At 45.0% G+C, this 26,923-nt stretch overlaps 1 protein-coding gene across 1 annotated transcript in view; it reads right to left on the reverse strand.

Annotated features, from left to right (window-relative positions):
• The window catches only part of DNAH5 (dynein axonemal heavy chain 5), a 5,605,957-nt gene that overhangs the window by 3,354,215 nt on the left and 2,224,819 nt on the right, over nt 1-26,923 (reverse strand). Inside the window, exon 19 of the mRNA XM_086967405.1 lies at nt 13,146-13,385. Coding sequence (XP_086823531.1) covers nt 13,146-13,385 — 240 coding nt within the window. The remainder of the gene's footprint in view (nt 1-13,145; nt 13,386-26,923) is intronic.

Consider the following 26,923-nt stretch of genomic DNA (forward strand, 5'->3'; position numbering starts at 1 on the left):
TCATTACCTAGTAGACAGTCTACAGGCAAGTTTGGTGACACTGCCACTCTCTTTGGGCCAGTGACACCTCCCCAGCTGAGACTTACTACTGCCATGGGATGATTGGTTTGTATTCCATCAATGTTTGTAACCTGGTATGTGGCACCAGGTAGAAGTTGCTTAGTGGGGACTATACAGTCAGCCACCATGGTGATGCTAGCCCCTGTGTCTCTAAAGGCTTCTACTTTCAAACCATTGATGATGGGTTCTTGTCTATATTTGCTCAATGTATTTGGGCAATCAGAGAAGTTGGCAAACCCCATGCCAGTCTCATAAACAAGATCATTGGGTGATGGGGACCTGGATAGGCCAGGGTCCACCTGTGCTCCAAAAGTAAACCCACCCAGATTCCTGGGTGTGCTCCCACTTCCTGGGGGATTACTGCTGACAGTAACAGGAGGTGCTGGAGCTGGCTTTGGAGGTATATTCTCTTTATTGCCATTCTTGGGACAACAGCTATCTGTTTTCCAATGCCCAACCTGTTTACAGGCATGACAATAAGGCTTTTTCTGAGTTGAAGAAGTGTCTTGGGACCCAACCCCATCCTTGGAGTTTTGGGGCCCTGGGGAAGTCTTTTCTTTACTTCTATCCCCACCTTTATCTTGAGGCTTGGTAGACTCCTTCTTCTGGTTATGGTCCTGATTCTTAGGCCTAATCCTGGTTCTGACCCATTTATCTGCCCTCTTTCCCAATTCTTGGGGAGAGGTCGAATCTGAGTCCACCAGGTGCTGGTGTAAGAGCTGGTTCTGACAATTACTCAGGATCTGCTCCCTCATAATCAAATTATACAATCCTGTGAAGTCATGTACTTTGCTGGCATGTAGCCAACCCTCCAGAGCCTTAGTAGCACAATCTACAAAATCAGTCCAGTCCTGTGTCTGTGTCTTCTGGGTGTCTCTGAACTTTAACCTGTATTGTTCAGTGGTTAAGCCAAACCCATCTATTAGAGCACTCTTCAGGACTTTGTAGTTTTTAGCATCCTCATGTCTGACAGTGAGGAGCTTATCTCTCCCTTTCTCTGAAAAGGAGTACCATAAGATTGCTGCCCACTGTTCCTCGGGAACCTGCTGTACCATGCAGGCTCTCTAAAGAGCAGTTATCCACTTGTGGATGTCATCCCCTTCTGTGTAGGGGGGCACAATCTTTGTCAGGTTTCTAGTATTATAGGACCTGTCTTTCTCTCTAGGAATATTATTGCTGCCACCAGTGGCATCTAAGCCACACATTTTCTGTTCCCTTGCTAAAGCAAGTTTAGCTTGGGCCAGGGCTAACTCTCCCCTCTCTATCTGGAGTTCTACAGCTCTCATCCTGGCCTTATGCTCTCTTCTCTGGGGGGGAAGTCATTCCCCTTTGAGAGTTTCTTGAGAAACTAGAAATGTGAGAGTCCCCTGATGGAGATATCACCCTTCTGTTGCCTGTGGGAACTAGGTTATAGGATCTGGGGAGGTGCTGGCCCTCTCCATTCCCATGTAGATCTAAGCTGGTCTGGTTAAGCCTGCCAACTATAACCTGGTCACCCCTCTGATCCTGATCCTCAGGCTCATCTACTGCTGAGCCATCCTCCTCCTCTTCCTCCTCTTCTTCTTCCTCTTCTGGAGTTGTCTCATTCTCAGGGGGGTTCACTCCATCTCCTAAGTCTAAGGGAGCTGCACTTGCCTTATCTAAGTCATCCTTTTCCAGGATGGCTATCAGGGAAGGAATGGTGGGGTTTCTGCCCCTTTTTAGCCCCCTTGCAATGCACAAGGCACCCAAGTCTTTGTGGCTAAGTTTGTCATAACTGGAAGTTGCCTTGGTAGGGTCAACAGTCACAGAGGCAGAGCCTGAAGCTCCTCCTGTGCCAGACATGACGACTGCAAGTGAGGTGCAAGTGGTGCACTTACCTACACTAAGTGTTTTCCTACTGTACCTTGCTAGTGAGTTGTAGTCAGGGTGTGCTAATCTCTTTAATCTACAACTACTAAGTTCAGTAGAACTTAAATATGCTAAGCTTTTGATTTATATGTACCTAAGGTACTTGATGTGATCTTTCAATTTGATAAAAGGATTGCAATGGTAAAACAACAGCAAGCTCAAATCCGCACCGCTGCACACCAATGTGAAAAGTTGGCCTGATATATGATGTTTCCAATTCTGGAACCACCTTGTATCAGTCCAAACAATCCCTTATGGTGTCTGGTTGTAAGTCAACCTTAAAGACAAGCTATCTTGATGGTAGCATAGACTAAGCAGCCTTAAAGGCTAAACTCAAGAGGTCGTGTTAAGCGAGCTTTTACCAATCACAATCCTGTAATATCAAATGAAAGGACACCACACAAGTATATATTATAAAAATATATGTATTTATTACTAGAATAATCCCCAGTACTCTTTATGAGCAAAGGGGCACAAGCGTTAAATCAAAAGCACAGTATAACATACAAAGTTGCACAATTATGGATGAGGGCGGGTGGCCATTCAAACCATATATTAAGAAAGTGGTATAAGAGATACCAATCGAACAGTGGTTAGGCCTAGGGCCTAGGGAATCACTGGGAGCAGTCGGGACAAGCAATGCTGAAGTCGGGAAAAGCCCGCGGGATTCGGGTGCAATGCTTAAAGTACACGCATGCACCAATGCAATGTCAATGGTGCGTAAAAGTTACACAAATAGAGTTTAAGGATACTTCCGCTGAACCTAGATGGACAAAACTTTAGACACAGGCCCTAGAGGTGTGTACCAGTGTGGGAACACCGGCGTTGCTGAGTTACCTCACCCACAGGAAGCGGGTGCATAGGGTCGAAGTGGCGTCGGGTTTCGTCACGCAGGTTCTTGGTGCTTGAAGCTGAAGATGCTGCAGGCGATGTGAAGGAGAAGTGTCCGGTGTGATCCAAGGGTGGATCAGAGTAGAAACGTACCTGAAAGCAGAGGGGACAGAGTCTGGGTCACTCAGCAGTGACCAAGGTGGAACCAGGAGGGAACCAGGCAATGTCGGGCGCAATCAGGTGGTTGTCGAGGAGCTTCTCTCCGCTGCCACGTGGGCTCTGGGGCATCTGCGACGTCCAGGAGCGGGTCACGAGCTGTCCCACGCAGGCTCTCACCGTCGGCACTGTCGGCTTCAAGATCGGAGTCAACAACACTTGGCAAGAGCAATCCATGCAGGACTGTAAGATTGCTTCTCAATCGGACCAGGAGGGTCAGAGCGGGGGCTCCTTTTTAGAGGAGCTGGTGCAAGTCTGGAGCAACCAGAATCGCAAGTCGGTTTTAGGTTTTCGCCGGCACAGGGGCCACAAGCCAGCTGGCAAGTGACCGGGCCAACGCGTCGAGCCAAAGAAAGCAGAAGGGCCCCACGCAGCACTCGTCGAGTGTGGAGGGGTGAGCTTCGGTGCAAGAGTGGCTCAGGGTTGGGGCTTCTCAAACCACGGTGTACAGCTTCGAGGGCCACTCGTGGGCTGCACAGTCAGCATCTCGTGGTCTTTTCAAGATGGCGTGCCCCACGCTTCCGGTCGCCTCCACGGGTTTCAGCTCTGCAGGGACTGTGGATCGGGCTGTAAGATGGCAGGCAAGCTTGATCTCGTCGATCTCTGTCGCTCGAGTTCCGGCGGGAATTGCAACAAAGCAGACGCCGAGGTGCTGGATGGTGCCTGTTTACTCAGGGTGGTCACTCCTCGACCACAAAGGAGATTCTCCAGTCTTCTACGTCGAGTAGGATGTCGAAGGGTCAAGAGTTTCGTTTCTTATGTTTCATCAGGATAATCTGAGTGCGTTGGCACTGCTCCCATTCTTATACCAATCTGAGGGGCTGAATTACCTGCTAGGTCCCCTCCTATGGGTGGGACCCAGGAAGCGGGTGGATACACCCCTTTCCTTTGATCCAGGCTGCACTGGGACTGGGGCTGGTCTGCCCCAGAACCGGTTTGGCCGGATTATGCAAGGGGAAGCCTTGTGCTCCCCAGGCAGTGTCTGGTTTCTTTCAAACCTCCCTGCTACAATCCACTATCTCCTGTCTGGGGCGGTGTAACACCTCCCTGCGACAGGAAAGCCTTTGTCCAGGCCTCCTCTGCTGAGTTTCGGTCAGCAGCAGGAGGTCAGACTTGTGTCTGTGCCAGAAGCATCCATTTTGTGGATCTGAGGCTCTTTTAAAAATCAACTGCGTTTCAGTAAAGTAACATGTATTCTCCCTCTAGAGGGGTGGAATGCTATCCCCGTCGTCAGGACTGTCGAGGGGATAGTATTCCAAATCGTATGACACCTTACACGACATGTTTTGATAAAGCCAAACCAAAGTTGCTATATAACCGCGAGGATTATAAGGCACTTAATAGTATATGGTATGGCATTATCCCGGATCAGCTTAGGGAGTTGTTCCCGACAGCTGCAGACAGGCTCAGCTCATGCCAGAGCACCATCTCACATTAAACCACGCACTCTGCCTCCAGGATTGATAAGGCCTTCCATAGGAGTGGCTCACAGGTTTATATGTGTCCAGATATAGGTTTAGATATAGGTATACTATATCTAAGCAAGGGGTGATTACACCCACTTGCCCCAGCTGAGTGATCAGCCAGTTGTGTCAATTTTGGATAGCCAGCCAGGGGTGGTAAAAGATATTCTGCAGACCCTGGTAGGCCTTGGATGCACCTATGCCCTGGACACCTATAGTGCTCTGTACAGGGGCTGATAAGGTGACCCAAGCCAATTTAGTTATGCACCTAGGGTACATGGAATCCATTTTACAGAGAGAGCAGATAGCCTGGGGCCCTGATTAGTAGGGAGCCAGGCCAACTAAGTCGAAAACCAGCTAAATACAAGGCAAAACATCTGGGGTAACCATAGTCAGGTAGCCACCTTCCTACACATGCTGTGCTATCCCAAGTCCACAAGTTAACCAAACCCTGTGCTCTCCTCCTCCTGGATAGTGAGAAACACTTTGACCTTGTGGACTGGGGCTGTCTGAGAGCAGTTCAGGTGAACTAGAACTGCGGACTAAATCCTATTAAACCAATTAAATCCCAATCTCACAGGACTGCACAGGCTCAAACTCCTGAAACTCATGGAGGAGGCCTCTGGACTCCGTGTAAATGAGGGAGTCTTTGGGAACGCACTAAGACGACTCAGAGAAGCACTTTGAGGGTCTCTCTGTGAATATATAATTTGATTGTGCTTAAGTGCCCCATGTCATGTGCAGCAAACTCAGGCAGTCCTTGCTTTTTAACCATACGAATATTGTACTCTGGGACTTGTAGTTTCACCTTCAAAGCTGCGTGTGTCAGAGGGGACCAAGGAACAAGCAAGGGTTACTGGGCCTCAGCCAAGGGGGCTGAGCCATTTTCCTCTGATGTCACAGAGTCTGTGCACTATGGCTCTGCAAATAGGGCCAAGAACATCTCCTTTGGGACTGGTGGTGAGCAATCATAGGCTTCCGAAGGAGGTAGTGTTGGGGAGCGTCAGCTCAGAATTCAACACTCACCCAGCAGTGCAATGAATGATTGTCCAACCCAATGCTTTACTTTGGTACAGAAAAGTACTTTTAACACACACATAAACCATAATATTTCATAGAATACGTTACAGGTACAATTACTTTACTGGTGTTTGACCTAATGCACATTAAGTCGTGGTCTCCCTCTCCTTAGTGCCCCTCCTCTATGTATTGAAGCCAGTTCTCTCCGCAGGGTTTGAGCTCTGTAGTGGAGGTATCAAGCCTTAGGTGCAGGCTAGAACTCTGAATACGTTTTGCACTTAGTTTTCTTAAACAGTCCCCGTCGTTAAGTTCTCACCACAGTCCACTTGCTTCAGTCATCTTCAGGTGACATCATTCTCGCTCCCTCTTCTATGAGGCGATACACCACCTTTAGGCTCTTCTAATGTTTGAGTAGAGGCCGCAGTAGGTAGCAGTGGAGGCCACAGCCTTGAGTCCTTGCAGACAGAAGTGGCTCAGGTGTGAATTAGGCCTCTGGCTAACAACAAACCCACTTCTGCACTTGGGTGATATGGGGATAGAGCTGTGGGGGTCAAAGGTCACAGTAGCACAATACCCTTAGGGTGCAGACTCTGATGTGGTCCAATGTGCCTTTTTGCACAGCTTCTCCGAGGCAGCATTTAGTCCGCTCCGGCACAATTCTTCTATAGATCAGTGCAGTCTACTTGGGCACAATTCTTCATTGTAGCGGCAACAGTCCTTTCAAGCCCAATTCTTGGATTAAGCGGCATAGTCTGCTTGGGCACTGATTCTTGTTGCTGTTCCCATCTGGAACTGTTCATACAAGGAGACTGCGCTCATGCTCCTTAGGGAATGCAGATCACTCTCCCAAGTCTTTGTATTCTGGCAGAACCATACACCTTCGTATCAAGCTGCTAACTGCTCTCCTTAGACAGTCACACCCCTGCTGAGTTGGCAGACTCCTTCTGTCTCTTAGCCGGCAGGTTGGCTTCTAGACACTTAAGGCCAGAGAAACAGCTTTTTTCTTGTCAATAATACTTCATGTGATGTCCCCTTTCTTCCAGGGAGCTGGCTGTTAGACAGTGACTTGCACTGGACGAATCGGAAATGCTGGAAATTAGGCTTTAATTGCAGAAAGTTTCATAGTTTCTTCTTTATTTTAGGAACTGTTTCTGAACTGCAACAACCCAGGGAACCTCATGGGTGGCCAGGAGCTGATCTGCAGGACTCCCAGCCAGAGCATGGGGCTGTAATATGTGCATGGTGATTAACAGCACTAGATTGTTGAGCACAGCAAAAGGTATTTCAATGTATAGCCTTTTCTATAGCAGATTGACCCAGTCAGATATTACTTATACATTCCCAAGAGAAACTGGATCTTGTTTTTAATCCACCTTGCTACTGACCCTCTTAAGAAAAGACTTTGCGCCTCATTTACTATATTTTGATGCACAGCAACGCAGCAAGCCTACCTGCTGTGCTGCCATGCATCAAAATAAAAGGGCAGGAATGCGCGGTATCTACAAGATACAGCGCATTCCTCTCCTTCTCACCTGCACCGGCGCACATACAGCAGCCGTGCGCCAACACAGACACCCTTGCGCCATGGTGAAATGGGTGCCTGCATTGCAGGGGGGATTGTTGTTGTACAGGAAGAGACACCTTCCTACACAAATACAATCATTAATGGTGTTTTGCTCCTTTTATGTGTGCTGAAGCACCACACATAGAAAGAGCGAAAAACAAAGAGAAATAAAAGTATTTCTCCTCCGTGCGCCATTCGCGTAAGATTCTGACACATTTCGAGGTTTACAACACTTTGTAAATCTTGGAATGTGTTAGGTTACATGGGTATTGCGTGGGGACACCCACAGCAACACCCACAGAATGCCCCTTTCACACAGAGTAATGCACGAAAGGGGTGCATATTTACAGGGCCATGAAAAGTCATGTAGGGCTATTTTACGTATCCTTCTAAATATGGGCAGGCGCACTGCACCACCGGTGCGTCTAAAAATGTGGTGCACCGGTGGTGCAATGAGCTTGTAAATGAGGTCCTGTATTCAGTGTCCAAATCAGGAATATATGTGTATGAATTTTGTTTATTTGTGCCCCCAGCCAAAAAACGTGACTCTCCGCAATGGTCCCTCAATTTCGCTGCGAAGCACCAAGAGAGGCTGCTCCCTCCAATCAGGGCACTGCTCTCATGCTGGGTAACAGCATGTGAGCAGCACCAGCACAAGGGGGTTTGCTCAGTCGACAAAAAAAGAGGTCCGGAGCGAGGAGGACGTGTTAGTTAAGTGTTTATTTATAATTTCATTTTATTTGCGTACGAACCGGTGTCCCTCCTCACCCTGTAGATGAGACCTGCTACTGTATATATTTTTTATTTATTTACACACATGCTGACAGTACCAAACATTATGGAGGCCCTCAGTGGTGGCACTTAGCATCCCTACTCCAAAGTAAAATTAAAAGACTATAGAATATTATGCTTGGACAGGCATGTGTCGATAAAAAGCTCATGCTCTAGGACAAGTCTAGCTGGCAAAGATGCCACAAATGTACTTAAGAGCAAGTGCCTAACCCAACAAAATCAAAAAATCCATTAACCCAAGTGCAATCCAAACCCCTTATCCCTTAAAACTGTATATTTACCTTAAGAAATGGTGCTTGCTGTGTGTGACACTATGGACACTGGTTCATTGGACGTTTTCTATATCAGCCACTTGGTGCTACTGTTCTCACTTGTTGTGCATGAGAGGGGATATTAATAGGCATTTAAACAAGTAAAAAATGTATTTTAACCTATGCTTTTGATGCAGCCCTGAACTATATATCCATCTAATGCAAAAACTTCAAGTATATCTTTATTATTCAATAATGGAAAAATAAATGTTTAAGTAGTAAAAAGTATCAATGAATACATTTCTGTTTTCAAATTATTGGGGCTATTTTCCATATCATATCCACAATCTAAACATAAGAACCAGCTTATTAATGTGATTAATATAATTAATATTGCACAGTGTAATATCTATATGATGTCTGACAAATCGTTTTCCCCTCTGTTCTCTCCCCAAAACACATAAAAGAAAAAGAAAGCAACATAGCAAAAGATATGCTTTGCATTTGTTTTTTGTTTTGCCACATTCAAGATTTTGCACATTTGAAATATGCACTGTTTCCCCCCAAAGTTGCTTATTTACAAGTCCCTTGCGCCGCCGGTGCGTCACCTTTTATGTGGGAAAAAGTGGTGAACCGGCAGTGCAAGGGGCTTCATTTAGACATGGAGGGATGCACGGTAGTTGCAAGAATGCAGTGCACCCCTGTCCTGGTGTTAAAGCAGTAGCTGTGCACCTACGCAGGCACCCTTGCATCATTGTGCAAGGGTGCCTGCGTTGCACGGAGGATTGTTGTTGTGTAGGAAAAAACACCTTCCTGCACAAAAATAATCATTGATGGTGATTTGCTCCTTCTATGCTTGCTGCAGATTGCAGCACATATAGAAAGTTGCGCCAATTTGTCTTCCTTGGAAAGGCATTCGTTTTTGGCGCTGCCTCAGATTTATGAATCATTGTAAATCTTGGGCAGTGTCAAAAAGCCATGGGTGTTGCGCGGAAACACCCACAGCAACACCCATGACACGCCCCTTTGACGCAGAGTACTGCATGAAAGAGGGCCATATTTACAAGGCTGTGTAAAGCCACATGAAGTGGCTTTGTGTGACATTGTACATAAGGGCTAGCACACAGCGCCACAGGAGCATAAAAAGAAGTGAAGCTCCGATGGCGCTAAGGTCTTGTACATATGCTCCCAAGTGTTGCTTAAACTTTTGAAGTAAAACGAGGTAACACCAGTGTTCGCATATTTATAGGGTCTTGGGCAGGATATTTTTGGGACAAAACTTTCAGGAGCTGGCATTTCCTTGTAAGTGATAGGGCAACAGAAAGGTGTCATACAAAAAAGTCCTGTAGCAGCATATTTACTCTTTAGTGATGCAAATGAGAATTTCCAGCAGGCATTAGCACTCGCCTGGGAGGTGGGATGTAAATGGCAGACCCCTGTGTAGGGTTCTAACTGCTGTGTATGTCAACCTTTCAGGTTCTCTGTGCATGGCACAAATGCAAAGGCTGAGTGTGCGCCAAAGTGCGTACCTTGGAGGCCATACATGGCCTCAGTGTAGCGGTGCAAGCCATTTTGCGGTATTGAGTTGCATCATTTTAAAAGTACAAGGATGGGTCATATTTACAACCATACAACGCATCCTTGTGCTTTCCCCTGTGCTAGGAAAGACATGACTTGGTAGTTCGGGCTGGACTGTTCCCATGAGGCACAGGGTCAAGGCTCATTTGCATATAGCCATTGTCTGACCTAGGGTGGTGTGGAGTGCAAGAAAACGATGGATTTAGGCCCAGATCTTTGTACTGGGGTGAAAGTAAGACATTGTTCTGCATTCTGTCCATCAACTGTGTTTTTGCAATTTTCACCCCGAGTGGGCTGGTTATGCTCAGACGTGAGTCCCAGGCTCTCCACATCATTGGAGTCAAGCTATCCAGGCTGAAGAAGGCTGATAGCCAGAAACCGGTCCTTGGATGCTTGATTCCGGTCTAGGAAAGACATGGCTTGGTAGTTCGGGCTGGACTGTTCCCATGAGGCACAGGGTCAAGGCTGATTTGCATAAAGCCATTGTCTGACCTAGGGTGCTGTGGAGTGCAAAAAAACGATGGATTTAGGCCCAGATCTTTGCACGGGGTGAACGTAAGACATTGTTCTGCATTCTGTCCATCAACTGTGTTTTTTGCAATTTTCCCCCCGAGTGGGCTGGGTATGCTCGAACGTGAGTCCCAGGCTCTCCACATCACTGGAGTCAAGCTATCCAGGCTGAAGAAGGCTGATAGCCAGAAACCGGTCCTTGGATGCTTGATTCCGGTCTAGGAAAGACATGGTTGGTAGTTCGGGCTGGACTGTTTCCATGAGGCACAGGGTCAAGGCTGATTTGCATATAGCCATTGTCTGACCTAGGGTGGTGTGGAGTGCAAAAAAACGATGGATTTAGGCACAGATCTTTGTACTGGGGTGAATGTAAGACATTGTTCTGCATTCTGTCCATCAACTGTGTTTTTTGCAATTTTCACCCCGAGTGGGCTGGGTATGCTCAGACGTGAGTCCCAGGCTCTCCACATCATTGGAGTCAAGCTATCCAGGCTGAAGAAGGCTGATAGCCAGAAATCGGACCTTGGATGCTTGATTTCGGTCTAGGAAAGACATGGCTTGGTAGTTCGGGCTGGACTGTTCCCATGAGGCACAGGGTCAAGGCTGATTTGCATATAGCCATTGTCTGACCTAGGGTGGTGTGGAGTGCAAAAAAAGATGGATTTAGGCCCAGATCTTTGTACTGGGGTGAATGAAAGACATTGTTCTGCATTCTGTCCATCAACTGTGTTTTTTGCAGTGTTTATTTCATTACAGCATGTGCATTGGTGTAACAGTGATGCACCCCTTTTTTTCACCATGAGGGTGTATTGTAAATTGCAGCCTAGAGGCATGATAGGGACTATGATTTAACAATATATCCCACAAAGACCTTGAGCTTAGCTCAATGGTGCCAGGAACTCTAAAAAATCTAGTGAATCAGTTGCTATAAATTGGGTTCCCATCTGACATGGTCTTAGACAGATTGATGGTGTAATGTGATTTTGTAAACTTTGGTGTACTGTGATGTTGTATACTCATTTGATTCATGTAATTATGAATATGTTGCAATTGTTTTGGATATATATGACTATTTGGTGTATCTACTTACGTTTTTGACATGCATTTAAATGTTTAAAGAGTGATGCTAAAAATCTAAGTAAACGCAATTAAATAGCCAGGACCAAGATAAAGTACTTCCATTGGTCCTTCCGCTGCTGAAAATAAATAGCAGGCTATGAAATAAGGTGGTCAGGTCTCCTTCTTCATAAAAACGACGTCCTTTAAGACCACGAAATTGGACGAAACCCCTTTTTCCATAGTTTATTTCATTACAGCATGTGCATTGGTGTAACAGTGATGCGTTTCAGTCACTGGCTTTTGTCACGGTTTGAGAAAGGTCTGTATCAGACCAAACACATCACCTTATACTAGTGCATTCTTTAGGGCACATGCTGTGTTGGGAAGTCCTGGCTTGGCAGTTTGGGCTGGATTGTTCCCATAAGGCACAGGGTCAGACTGATATGCATATGGCTGGGTCTGAACTGGGGTGGCGAAGTGAGCTAAAGAACGATGATGGATTAAACCCAGATCTGTAACTTGGGGTGAGTGTCTGAAAAGTTTCAGGGCTCGCCCATCATCTCCTTGTGTTTGCTTGTAATGAAATGAGCAGCATTATTTTTCTTGCACATTCGAGCGTGGGCGTTTTCATGAGACTATAAACAATTCGTGTTTTTGGACAAAATATAAGTCGTACTGCCTCGCAACACTCATCGAGCATTGGTGTCAGAAGAGAGACATGGGCACCAAGCCCAAGAAGAAAATCGGTGTATATACATATATGTATTTTTTTTAAACAATGCAAATGGATTTTAGTTCTGTAAATTCAGGATTTCAAAGGATATACAAGCACCTTACAAGTGTTATTGCTGTTGATATGAATATAATCAATAACACCATCAATGCATATATTTATATTCCATGTCCACAAATAATTACATTAATATTGATTTTAAAATAAAAATAATCATAATAACAAGTAGTTCATTTTATCTCAGCCCACAGAGTGAGTTTGTCTTGCTGTCTGGACCAACGGTATTGACATTGGTAACTCCATGCCACTGGTAGGTATTTTACGTTATTTTTACCATTATTGCTCTTTGAGCAGCCTATGACAGCTTAGCGCTCTGCGAGCTAAATAAATCAAAATAAAACACATAGGGGCATATTATCAAGAAACAGAGTTAACATTTTCACCGCTTTAGCCGGAGAAAACTGCCGCTAATGCAGCGATAATGGGCTTGATAATACACCTTTGTGAATTCCCATAGAAGCCCATGTTCTGGTGTGAACATGGGCTTCTATGGGAATTCTCTACAGCGTATTATCAAGCCCATTATCGCCTCTTTAGCGGCAGTTTTCTGCCGCTAAAGAGGCGATAATGTTAACGCCGTGCTTGATAATATGCCCCATACATGCTTATCAGACTGGACCCTAAAGAGCTGCTCAATTATGTGGTATACTTTTGTCACAATACTTTTAGAACAATCTTCTGCTATCCTTTCAGATTTGGATCTTTTTGATTACCTACTCAAAGATCGCCTGTCTGTGTCCAACTGTGTTCGCATGTTGTATATCACACAAACAGCATGAGCTGATGGAAAAAGCATCCGCAAGGCCAGTAGCGTGACCTTCTAAAACCAGAGGAGTAGTTGCTCAAAGCATTTCCTCTTCCTGGTCTACCAAAGGTAAGGTACTCTTGCGAATGAGCGAGGGTTTGGATACGTGTCACAAAGTTCCATGCTTCTTAATGAACCGAATTCACGTATTTTAGTCATCATGCTCCAGAACTAGAGAAGTTGTCAAGATATGTAAAGCAGATCGTTATCCTTTAAAAGAAGACTGGGAGTATGTGGGAGTACTTGTGATGTATAGGTCTACATTACTCAAATGCAAAATCACCTTTATCGATTTCCTTAAGCAATAACATACCCAAAAAGTTAATCATTGAGGAAGCGTAGATCCGTTTGCGGATTGACTCCAGGGTATTCCTTGTAACCCTCAGAAGAGCATCAAGGTTGCGATGGTTGAAATAAGAGAGTAGCTCATGCGCTTCTTCATCCAGGATCTCCATCAGGTCCTTCTTTTTCTTTTTGGTGAGCGGGGAGCGAGGACCCAGTCCTGTATGACTAGTACTACGTGACAATGACGAGCTCTCTGGTCGCTCTTCCTCTGAAAAACAAAGAGGAGCACTTTCAAATGCAGGTTTCAGAGTGCCAGGAATGGTTTTAAGCAGGCATCAATATTCAGTCTACGGCACAGGCAACGATCTTGTATCTGAAGCCCAAAAGGACTACTTTGGTCAGACAATAAGTACAGTTTTGTCACGGTTGACAATATATTTGTAAACCATAAGTTTTCCCTAATGATTTGCATAACAATTGGGTACATAAATAATTCACAATTAAAAACATACTTCCCCGAAAACGTGTGCTGCATTTGATGCTAACAGGGACTATTTAATACAACATTTACGAAAATATTCAATGCGAGTCAATACGTATTTACGTTAATAAGCAGTGTGCATAGATAACAATCTATTTAATACTTGAGCATCGTTTAGCAAGTAAGGTTAAACTACAAGCGCATGTGTAAGGATTACAACTGAATGGAATGTAAAGCTTGCATCATGGCAAGACAGAGAAGAGACTACTTATATGATGATAAGTAACAACAGTAACGCTAGGAAAAGATGCGCATATAGGGGCATATTTACTAGAAAAGGAGACACAGCTCGGCACTGCAAGCCATCTTGATGCGCCCTGCTGAGTCATTAGGAAACTGCAGGGACGTGTTGAATTTACAGCAATAAGATGCATCCCTGTGCTTTCCTCTGTGCTGGTGCAAAAATGGCTGCCTAGAGCCAATGCAGGCACCTTGCACCATGGTGAAAGAGTGCCTGTGTTGCAGGGCTAATTGTTTTTGTGCTGGAAGGGACACCTTCCTGCACAAAAACAATCATTGATGGCGTTTTCCTCTTTCTATGTGTGTTGCAGAATGCAGAACACATAGAAAGATCAAAAACCAAAAAATTCCTATTTGTGGGTGTTTACTGTTAAACTGGTGCTAATGAGCTGCTATCATTGCTCAGACAGTGTGACAGGCGCGCAGCGCCCATTGGACTCACAGGGCTTCAACCCGCCCCCCGTCGGTGTGGCAGCCCGGGATGAGACAGCATCCCAGGCACACACACAGCGGCACCCGAGCACTTTACAGGTCTTATGTTAATGAGGCACTGTTATTGTTTTACCCCTTCTAAGAGCCCCTGTAGCTCCACTCTGCCTATTGCTTTGAGATTCAGTCCCCCCGCCAAATTTTTTCTTAGCCCCCCGAAATGTGGCTCTAGTTGGGCCTCTGCAGTGTGACCAAGTTTCAACATGACTAAATAATTAAGTAACACTATAGCATTATGCTGCATACTTTGCCTTTTCTTGCCACATAAATTGACTCAACCCTTCCGCATAATCTGGCCTTCTTCTGCCGCATAATTCCAGTGGCCCTCTCTACAGGCTCTGCTTTACTTCCCTTAATGCTAATGACAAAGTGCAAGAGAGGCGTAACCATAGACATTCAGGAGTGTCAGGAGAGTTTTTGTTCTTGCCTCAGAAGGGCTCTTTTTCCATACACATTCCGTGACCCTGTTGGGCCCTAACCTTTCGCACTGTTATGCGCACCCTACCAGGGGCGCAACACAAAGGTGTAGCCACACTCTAAGCCCCTGATTCAGCCAGGAGCCTATGATTACAGGCGCCATTTTAAGCTTTTAATTATTATTTAATTAAGGAACTGGATTTTCTGATTGTTTCCACGTTTATCGTGACTTTAAATGACTATTTCCCCAAACAAAATCGGACTAAACATTATTAAAGTTGACCCTTGATCCTGCAGTTGCAGACATCGAATGATGGCCATTGTGGCCGGACGCTTGGCCTCACAGTGGAATGGATGGGTGCCCTGAGACCTCTGCTACCTATGATTCAGGCCAGGCAACAGTGCCAGTAACGTGACCCAGTGGCGGTTCCTTCGTGTGGGTGTTGGGGTGTCGCCCCACTAATTATTTTGCCCCCAGGGTACCAGAACTTACTTGTTAAAATAAATGTATTTAAGCCTGCGGCACGGCAGCAGTCAGCTGTCTCGCTGAGCCATGGGCACTACTGACGTCACTCACGGGGTGGGGTTAGGAGCAACTTTCAACAGACTCAGGCATTCCCTGAGCCAGTGTTGCAACAATGCGCATGTGGGATTGGCCGGGTGCGATTCCCCTGCCCATGCCAATCCAAGCGCCGCTTTAGCAGCGCCTGGATTGGCTTGAGTGCTTTAACGTCTCTAGGCAGAGAACACTGTGACTGTGCATGTCCAGGAGCATGGGGGGCATATTGACCAATCACTGCATGACTTTATTGTGAAGCCGTGCAGTGATTGGTCATGGCTGCCCTCGTTCAGCACTCGCTCGCTAGGCTCCCCCTCCGCTCCGTGCGTGCGCGCCTTTTTCAAACACAAGGAAGGGAGTGAGAGAGAGTCTGGAACACTCGAGCTCCACCTGAATTTGTTGCCCTGGGAGGCCTCTACTTAATGATCATCATGGCGGGCAGCCTGCAAGCCCTGCAGGCAATGTGATGTGAGCCAGGGCTACCGTCAGCTGAACCTGAGGCAGAGCGCAGACCGTCAGACTCGGGAAAGAGGAGTATCGATTCAAGTGAGTACTGACTAGTTTGCATTGTATCATGCGTGTGAGTGACTGTGCTCTGCCTATGAATCATGTGGCCTGTGACCGTACTGTAGGTTTATCACTTGAATGGCGAAGGTAATTACACTCAAAATACAAAGCAATGAAAGAGTGATCTTCAGTTACGTCACACCTGCATTGTTGACGCTGAGACCCAAACCTGGTTCACTGACCTAAAGCCGGGAACCAGGGGCCAGGTGTAGGAGCCCTAATACCGAATTCGGCCGTTACCGACCGGTATTAGGGTTTCCAGATGTAGGGGGCCTATATTTTACCGATTCTGTAAAGTTACCGAATCGGTAAATTTACAGAATCGGTAAAATCTGAATCGGTATATTTACCGAATCAGAAAAACCACATGTAGGTGGCACTCCTAAGAGTGCCACAGGCCCTTAAAAATCGGTATTTTACCACCCAATCCTATTGGGTGGTAAAATACCGAATTCAGGTGTGCATGCACATCTGTGCATGCACACCTGTGCAATGTGACACACAGACATGCCCTTAGGGCATGTCGGTGTGCCACATTGCACACAAGTCCAGAATTGTGGTGCTAGAGGCTATCAAAGTGACACCCCCTGCACCCTTGCAGGATTCGGTATTTACCGATTCTGTAAATACAGAATCTGTATTTCACATTGATTCCTATGGGCTTCAAGGCCCATAGGAATCAATGGGAAATACAGATTCGGTATTTACAGAATCGGTAAATACCGACTCTTACAGATTCGGTAATTTTTTACCTACATCTGCCGCCTTCCAATTTACCGACTTTTAAATACCGAATCGGTATGACTCGGTATTTAAAAGTCGGGAAAATCGGATTTACCTACATCTGGCCCCAGGTTCGGTATTGGCACAGTGCAGCACTCCGCACACTGCAGCACAGTGCAGTACAGTGCAGCACTCAGCACAGCGGCTCAACATCCTGTGATTCTGGGCATAATCACCAGCCCCCCCCCCTCCCGCCTGACTGCCCTGACAAAAAGTTAAAAAAAAAAATCTGATTGTTTTTCTGCAGTATTCTGCTGGTGTGAATTCAGCTGCTGTGGCAAGTAATGGCAATTAGTGCTGCGTGCGACTGAAGTTAGCTCTCAAAACTTTCGTGCCGTTAGTTACATTGCCATGGTCCCCGTCATGATAATGAATTCAGTCACCACAGCTGAGCTGTTTTCAAAAAGTAAAGTAACTGAGAAAATTAGCATTTTTATTTCAAAGCAGCTTGTTGGTGTTAAACATGTACAATTACAGTAACCTAGCACATTAGGATGCTTGATGTCTCACCTCAGCATGTGGCTTCATGACCTGCTGCAGGGCGTGAAACACAAAGCCAAGTCCCGGTCTGCACGGCATCACTGTTCTTCTTGTTTAGTTATGGGTCAGGCCCATGTTCCCATGTTCTTCAATACAGGGGCTGCCTCCGTCACTACTGCTGTGATCGTTCTATTATTGCCTCTTAAGGTGGGTACCCCGAGAAGTCGCTGCCTGAGAGGAATCTTTGAAAAAGGCCACAGAGGTCCAGCTAAACTATAGTGCTGTGCTCATGCTACAGCGGGACTCCAGAAATAAATTCTAAATCACCACGGCCATTTCTCCAAAACCTCCGAAACACACATACATTCAACAGTGGGGCCCATTACACTGCATACTTACTCTGTTCATTTAGCTCGGCTTCGAAGATTTGGCCAACAACCCAGGAGTCCTACTATAACATTGGCGGAGTGTCTAAACTTATTTAATTATTTAATATTTACACCTGCAGATTAAAACATTTTACCATGGTTTCATTTAAATACCTATTTATTCAGACACACCACCATAATGGCAATGGATCTGCTAGAACGAAAATTAGGCATAGGAAGAAACAAAGACCAGCTTTTACTTCTTCATTTCTCTAATTTTTATTCAAAGCAAACTTTTAGTATGTCCGACATTTAAGCATTTATTAATTCTTTATTCAGTTAAAACTTAATTTTATTCAGAAAATTATCATTTATTTTAAAGCTCAGAAATAGATATTTTTATTTAGAAAGTTCAGCAAAGTTTTAGTAAAGAACAGATAGTTCCAATTCAATCTCTCCTAACATCCCTAACTAACACCCTCATCTTATCCTAACAGTCCTGCAAAGGAAAAATAATTAATCAGAGTCTCTTACATCCAGGATCTTCAGTCCGGCAGCATCTCCAGAGGAAATCGAAAAAGCAAATGCCTGGGAAACCTCGAGCTAGGGTTAGACTCGGCGCGGCGCGATCGGAGGACTGGCCACTGGGCAGGGGTACGCGGCAGGGGTGCCCCCTCTCGCCGCTGCTCTTTGCCTTGGCAATTGAGCCTTTAGCGGTCCTCGTGAGGATGGAAATGGCGCAGTGGGGTATCAGAGTAGGAGACACCGTCAATGTGGTCTCCCTGTAGGCAGATGATGCTTTGTTTTATTTAACGTCCCCGAGCGAGCCGCTGCCACTTTTATTACGGCTATTGGATCGTTTCGGCGCGGCATCGGGTCTGCAGATTAATCCTGGCAAGTCCCTCATTTTCCCCTTGGCGGGTTATGGCCCCGACCAGCGGGCGAACCTCCCACACCTGGTATTGCGGTGGGAACTAGATGCCTTCCGGTATTTGGGAATCCAGGTGGCATCGTCGGATGACCAGTTGCTGGCCCGCAATGCCGTTCTGGAACACACTTCCGCTTTCCCTCATGGGACGATTGGCGGTGGCTAAAATGGTGATGCTCCCACGACTGTTATACATCCTACAGAATTCACTGTGCCTGATCCCGCCAGGTCTGTTCCGCAAGCTTAATTCATTACTTACGTCGCTACTCTGGGCAGGCAAGCGCAGTAGAGTTGCTTTGCGCACTGTCGTCCGGAGTCGGGAGGAGGGAGGTCTGGAGGCTCCGAGACTCGACCTGTACTATTACGCGGCACAGCTTCAATCAGCTGCACGTTGGTTCGCCGGCACAGCAAATTGGGAACTGAGCCTTTTGGCGGGTAGAGCGGATGAGGAGACTCTCCAGGTAGCACTGATGCAAGGGAGGGGAGCGGATACATCTTTACCTTATGTGGTGAGGCACACTGCAGGGATTTGGCAGAGATTCGTGGAGAGAATCCTGAGGCGGACCCCTTTCCATAGAGAATTACCGGTGTGGATTCTAGCGCCTGTGGTGTTGATGGAAGAACATACGTCCTTCCGGACCTGGAGGGGGGGTGGCTGCGAAACCCTGGCGGACCTGTACCCGGATGACTCCTTTGTAACCTTTGAGGGGGCTACGGAGGCCTTTGGCTTGACGGAGGGGCATTACCTGCATTATAGGGGACTGCAGGACATGGCGCGGGTGACCTGGCCGCAGTTCCCAGAGTCGCCCCCGGTGTCACACACCCTTAACATCCTCCTTTCCTGTGGCAGAGGCCGACGGCTGATCTCGTTGTTGTATTCAGCCATGCGCAGGGACTCAGTTCCACCGGTCTCCCCGACTTGGGCTGCATGGGAGGCGGATCTCGATGTCGCCCTGGAGCCTGACCAGCGCAAACGAATCGGGGCATTGACCCGTACGGTGTCATGCAATGCACGGTTCAAGCTCATCCATTTCAATTTTATGCACCGCACCTACATGACCCCGATATCCTTACACCGCATCTCCAATGACAAACGGGATGACTGCCCTAGGTGTGGACTGGGTGGAGCGGGATTTCTCCATCTGGCCTGGGAGTGCCCACCGGTGGCGACCTTCTAGGAGCAGGTGGTAGGGCGCATCCGGAGGATCACGGGTCTCCGGATCGCCTTGGATCCACTACATTGTCTGTTGGCCCTGGTACCCAGGCCTAGAAAGAGAAAGTTGTCCTATAAGCTGTTGCAGCTACTATTGGTGCTGGCGAGGCGCAGGGTGGCTATCACCTGGATGGGAAGTTGAGTCCCGGAGGTTTCATTCTGGCTTAGAGATTTCAAGGAATGGTCCCTGGCGGAGGAAACGCATATGCAACACACACGTAGGGATGAGAAGCTGCAGGAGGATTTGTTGGCATGGCGCATGATGTGTGCTGTGGGGTCTGTATCTAGTGACTCGGATGCCACCAGTGCTGAGCTGTTCACCCCGCAGGGGTCGGACTCCGGGGAAGAGGTGGATGGGAGTGGGGAAGATGGGGCTGCTATGAGCTAGTGTCTAGCAAAGTACCGCACGCATAACCTCTGTAAATAAGTGATTTGCTCTGAGTCCCAAATGGATCTGTGTTTGATTTTGATTTGATAATTGCGCCCGGATGGGCCCTGATGACCTGAACGGAATGTATATGCCTGTGTTCACACTATGCCGAGTTTGTAGGGGAGGGAAAGTTTTGTTGCTCTTGAAATTTATTGCAGTTTTTACTTTGCCCAGTGTTTCTAAACAACGAACAAGGGAAAAAAGAAAAAAGTGATGATGTACTTTCACCTGGCCGTATAAGCGGCATGTTTATTGTTTATCATGACCACGGAGTCCATGTTTCTGGTACCATATTGTCGCCCGGCCCCCGGGATGTGGGCTGAATGGCTGTGTCCTGTTGGTTAACGTCCGGGGCCTCGACTCAAGGAGGAACCATGTACTGATATACTCCGATGTATGTTTTTGCATCACACTCAAAATAAAGTAAAAAAAAAAAAAGAAAAAGCAAATGCCTCTAAGCAAAATCAAGGGTTTTTATACACTAATCGTCTAACTTTATCTATCTAAAAAGTAACTACCATCATAAATTCGTATTCCGATTGGACAAAATTTGGGTAGATGAGCAATTCCTCATCATTACAGCATGTTTTTCACGACGACTCAGCAGAAAAATAAAGGGTCTTTGTTTAAGACAGTTTATGGCCTGGGCGCTTCCTGCACTTGAAACATACACTAAATTTCCCAGGCTCTGAACATTACATCGTTCATGCTTGGCACCCATCCTAGGTTACGGGGGCAATTTGTCCTTGAACTTCTCCTCCGAGCACAGTCAGCTCGCTCGCACTCGTATACTTGAGTTGATTCTATCACCAAATATCTCAAAATTGTGTGATTTTAGCAAGACATGTTCTGATTTCTTCATATTAGTACAATCTATACTCTTGTAGTTTTCTCTTTTGATTCTTTAAAAATCTTTTCTCTAATTTATTCCATTTCTATTTCATTCTTTTGTCTTTCTCTTGCATTTCGCTCTTGAATCACCTTTTTCATTGTTTTTCTGAAATCCCTCCTCTTTTTGCATATACAACATAATCTTATCAAGAAAATTACTATTACTAAAATTGTTACTGGGATTAGTATTTTACCTATAATTGAACTACCTATCTCTTGAAAGCAATGCGTAATTGCTGTAAAACTTCTACCTAATTTTCCAAGGACACCTTCAACCTCCAGTGGTTCAATCTGTTTGTGTAGATCTGTTATATTTATAATATACTTTTCAATATTCTGGCTTTTATCTGGAATATAAGTACAACAATGTCGCACTTTCAATATCCCACAGACTCCTCCCTCATTTGCTAAAATTATGTCAAGGGCAAGTCGATTTTGCATTACCATAGCTCTCATAGCAATCATTTCGGTATCAACCATCAGGAAACCTCCTGCTGTATCTGTTGACAATTTATCAACAATTGCAGATAGTTTTTAAATTCTCTTTGCATTAAATGAAATTCCCACTGATGGTATCAGTGCTCCAAAAACATCACCTATGATTTCTAATACACTTTCTCTTCTTTTACAACTTAAGACTTTACCTATCTCATGTCTTCCATTAGTACTTCAATCTACATGAAAGATTTTAGGAAAGACCAAACCCACATAACAAGTTCCATACCAATGATCTGGCAACCTATAATAAGTTTTGTTCCCACAAATAAAATAGACACCTGGGAAAACAGGATCATTCCCTCCTTTGAATCCCCAACCCCCTAGAATTCTATATGTGTATTTACATTGACTTGCACCCACAAAATGATTGTCATACATAGTGTTATCTCTTCTAATACAGAATTTTCCTGACAATGGAGTATCTATATTTATAGCAACATTCACATTTTTATCAACCAAATTTCCATCATTAAAAGTTCAGTATTTAGATCTCGAAAGTTTTATTTTCTCACTTCGTTTATAAGCAATCCTTCTTTCTTCAACCATATTTAAAAATGTTTTCTCTTCAATTCTCAGTTTACATGTCAAATTATTATTAAAAGCGTACTCGTGTGTCAACTCATCTATTTCTAAGAAATACTCTCCCATTACTTTTGCAGGTTTCTTTTTGTTTAATGCACTATCTATCTTCAGTTTCGCAAAAATTTCATCTACATTGGAGTGGTGATACTCCAATTTCCCAGTCTGATAAAACAAACTTGCTATCACACTACAAGTTACACCATATGTAAGAGAAGGTGATGATAAGTCACCCCTTCTGATACTGACGCTGGCAATTTTACACAAACATAACAATCATCAACATTCATGGTTTTAATATATTCCAGTAATAACTTTGAAAAAGCATTCTGCGTGTAATCGCTGATCGACTGATCCTGATGCACTTCTGGCCTATACACATGTTTCTCATGCACCTTTTCTTTCTCATCTGTCTTATCTAAACTTACATTTGGTTTTAATTTTGTTAGATTATCCTGAAAAGGAATAACAATAGCTAAAATCATCCACAATATTATCAACAATGCCATACAAATCGTACAGCACCTACACCATTTTCTAAAAATAGAACATTTTGTCTTGTGATTATTAGTTGTCATTTTTCCCCTAACACAATTTCTTCGACCTTATGTCACCTACCGACTTCACAACTCTAATTTACTAACAAGTTTTCTTCGACCTTGTGTCAAATCTACTCTAATCTATATTATAAATTATTTTCTTTAACAGGATTTCTTCGACCTTATGTCAACTCTGACCTCTATCTATATTTACAATATTCGTCTCATAGGACTACAGGTTTTTACTTAATAACATATACTTTGAATACCAATCAATTTTCTCTTAAACTGACTTCTTTACTCACTTTTCCCAATTGCTTTTGGGCAGTACAAGTTTTCTTGACTACTACTGACTTCAGCAATGGGTGGTAGGACTATATATGTCCACTCAGGCGATTTGTACTTCTGATTTGGTCTTCTTACTCTTTTTGGTCTTTGCACGACTTCTATTTTCTTTCCCAGTATTTCTTTTTGACTAGTAATCTCATTCACTTGATCTTCTGGTTCTTTTGTCTTATTTACTCATTTGATTTTCAATCCACCAGATCCTTTAGGCCAATTATCTCCTTTACAGACTCTTTGTCTTTGGCTCTGTCGTATTTTGTTCCACTCTCTAAGCTCTCTTTCTTGGACTCTTTCTTATTGAAATTTCATCTGAACTGTCATCAGTTTCACTTTCAGTGTTCTCAACTGTATCGTTAATTATGATCTTTACAATGTCTTTATCTTCATCAGATTTAGCTTTCTTCTCTGTCACTCTTTTAGGAACATCTTCATAACTGGTACTTAGAATCTCATCTCTTTCATGAGTTATTTCCTCTTCCCTAGTTTCAGGATTTCCGCTCCTGCCTTCAGAGTTTTCAGAAATTTCTTCAGCTTTCTCCTCTTCAATGACCTTATCTTCACTTACTTCTGCGTCTCTTCTGGTGTCTAACTTTACCGATTCTCGACCTTCAGATTGATCTTCAGAATCTGGTATTTCCACAATCTCTCTTTCACCTTCACCTTCAGACGCAGAGCTGGTTTCTGATACTTCCAGATGTCGACGTTCCTGTCGATCTTCAGAATCTGGAGTCTTTTCTGGTTCAGCTTCAGAATCAGAGTCAGTTGTACTTTCACCGTCAGATGGGTGTTCAGGTGCAGGCACACGGATGGTGTGGCTAGCATGCACCAATCAATCCAGCACATTTAACTGCAGTAGTGCTGACCAAGATGACTCGACGTGGTTTCTGGCAACGAGGTACTAGACAATTTCTTCTTCGATGTACCTTTACTCGAACCCAGTCTACAGGGACTAAATCGTGAGCTGGATTTTTCTCTTTGGGATTTGACTCCGTTCCCACCTGGTGGAGCACAGAAGTTACCACATCAGATAGATTTTTGCAGTATTCCAATATGATGTCATCATTTATTGTTAACAGCTTATTAACTGGTACATATGCTTGCCTCATTACTCTTCCCATCAAAATTTCATGTGGACTTAATCCAGTTTTCCTGTCAGGAATGCTTCTCAATGTCATTATTACAAGTGGTAGGGCATCCGGCCACTTCAGTCCTGTTGCTAAGCACATTTTTGCAATCCTATTTTTAATTGTTCCATTCACCTGCTCAACTACCCCTGAAGCCTCAGGTCTGTAAGCACAATGTAGTCTCTGGCGAATGTCTAGAGCTTCACATATCATTTGTAACAGTTCATTTTGAAAATGCGGTACGCAGTCCGATTCAATGGACACCGGAAACCCGAATCGCGGTATGATCTCACGCAAAAACATCTTTGCAACAGTCAGACCATCAATTCTCCTCGTGGGGAAAGCCTCCACCCATCGAGAGAACACACAGATTATCACAAGAATGTTTCTAAGTCTGTTACATGGGGGTAACTTCACAAAATGAATCTGAATCCTTGTAAATGGACCTCCCTCCCGTCCTATGGTTCCCAAGCTTACAACAGTCCTTCTGTTTGGGTTGAATTGCTGACACACCAGGCATCTCTGGCACAGACTCTCTGCAATCCTTCTAAATTTTGGATCATACCAAGTCTGTCTGAAAAGACGAATCATGGCATCTCTTCCAATATGGGCTTGACCATGATACATTCGGGCCATATCTGATACCATGCTATCAGGCATTATTGGTCTTTCATCTTTGTAAACCCAGATTTCATCTTCTTCCCTCTGTCTACATCCTGCTTTAATCCAGATATTCTTTTCCTCTACATCTGCCTCTTCCTGCATCTGTTTCTCTCCCAGCCATGTTTCAACTACAGTGGTTAGCATTAAAGGACTCGGAACATGTTTTGTTTGTTTTTCTCTGGTAATTGAAATTTGATTTTTGGCACAGTGTTTGGCAATTACATCTGCATAATTGTTTCCACGAGTGATGTAGTCTTCATTTCTTTTATGGGCTGAACACTTTACCACAGCAATCTTATCTGGAAGATTATTTGCGCCAATTAGCATTTTAACAAACTCTGCATTTTTGATCGGTGTTCCAGCAGAAGTCCAATAACCTCTTTGGGACCAAAGCTGTCCAAAGTCATGAACAACTCCATAGCCATACTGACTATCAGTCACTATGGTTACTTTCACCTCTTTTCCCAATGTGCATGCTTGTATCAAAGCAATCAACTCCGCTACTTAAGCAGAATGAATTCCTTTCAAACAAAATCCTTCCAACACTTCTGCTACTGTACAAATGGCATAAGCAGCACTCAAAATGCCTTTCTCTGTTCTCAACCATGATCCATCCACAAACATCACAAAATCTGATTGAGGTAATAGCTCATCCTTGATGTCAGGCCTCGGTTTTGTGCAGAACTCCAAAACATCCAGACATTTGTGATCAAGCTCACCTTTCACTTCCGCTTCAATAGTGTAGGGTAAAAGTGTGGAAGGATTAACATTTACCCATCTGGCAATTGTCACATTTTCAGCTCCCAAAATTACTTTTTCATAATGGGTCAATCTGCTGTTAGTCATGTACTGTGTTTTTGCTCTTGTGAGTAGAATCTCCACCGAATGAGGTACATACACCCTCACAGGAAATCCCAACACAATTCCTTCACTCCGTTCCAAACTTACACTCGTTGCTGCTACTGCTTTTAGGCATCCTGGCAAAGCCTTTGCAACAGGGTCCAAAACAGCTGAGAAATACGAAATTGGTTTTCTCAATTTTCCATGTATCTGAATTAATACTGACAATGCACATCCTTCTCGCTCACTACAGTACAGTTCAAACTCTTTTTCATAATCAGGCATTCCCAATGCTGGTGCTTCACACAATTTTGTTTTCAGCCGCTCAAATGCTTTCATCTCAGTGTTGGTCAAAACTATTGGATCTCTTATGTTTGCTTTTGTCAGTCTCTGCAATGGTTTTGCAATTAATGAAAATCCACGAACCCACTGTCTACAGTTACCTACCATTCCCAGAAACATTCTCACTTGTGTTTGAGTTTTAGGTGGTTGCATTTCTTGTATCATCTTGATTCTTTCTATTGTGACTTGTCTGATTCCTTTCTCAATCTTGTGGCCTAAATATTGCACCTCTTTCTGACAAAACTGCAATTTAGATGGAGACACTTTATGTCCCTCTTCTGCCAAATGATTCAACAATGCCTCGGTATCAGTTACACATGCATCTTTTGTTTTGGATGCAATCAAAAGATCATCTATGTATTGTACCAATACAGACTCTCCAGGCATGTTCAAGCTTTCTAATGATTTCTTAACCCCTTCGGGGCTTACCTGCCGTGCGCTGATGACAAGGCCAGCTCGTCATCAGCCCCACCCTTGGGGGAAGCGCTGGCGCTCCCTCCGAGGTTCTCTGATCTTCGTTGTTTTGCTTGGGGCGGCAGGGGAAGACCTTCCGCTGCCGCCCCGCCCCCCCCCATGGGAATCCCTGAGGACATCAGCGCGCACAGCGTGCGCTGACATCATCAGGGATTCCCAGCGCTCGGGAAGCTATTTGCTTCCTGCGCGTCTGGGGATAAGGTAAGTTTCAAGTGTCTGGCGGGGGTTTGGGGCAGCGAAGAGGCATCAGGGGAGAGGAAAGAGTTTTTCCTCTCCCCTGATGTCTCTTTGCAGGGCATTTCTGCCTCACGATCGCGCACAGCGTCGCGATTGTGCGGCGGAAATGCCCCCACTAGCACCAGGGATGTAATTTTAGATTATAGGAAGCGACCCCTTGGGCAAGGGTCGCTTCACGGCGGGCTGTGATAATGATTTCGTTTTTCTGCCCCCCCTGGGGGCAAATCGGCCCGTTTTTTCGGCCGTTTTGCCCCCAGGG

This window comes from Lissotriton vulgaris, chromosome 4_1, assembly GCF_964263255.1.
Source record: "Lissotriton vulgaris chromosome 4_1, aLisVul1.2, whole genome shotgun sequence".
NCBI lineage: Eukaryota > Metazoa > Chordata > Amphibia > Caudata > Salamandridae > Lissotriton > Lissotriton vulgaris.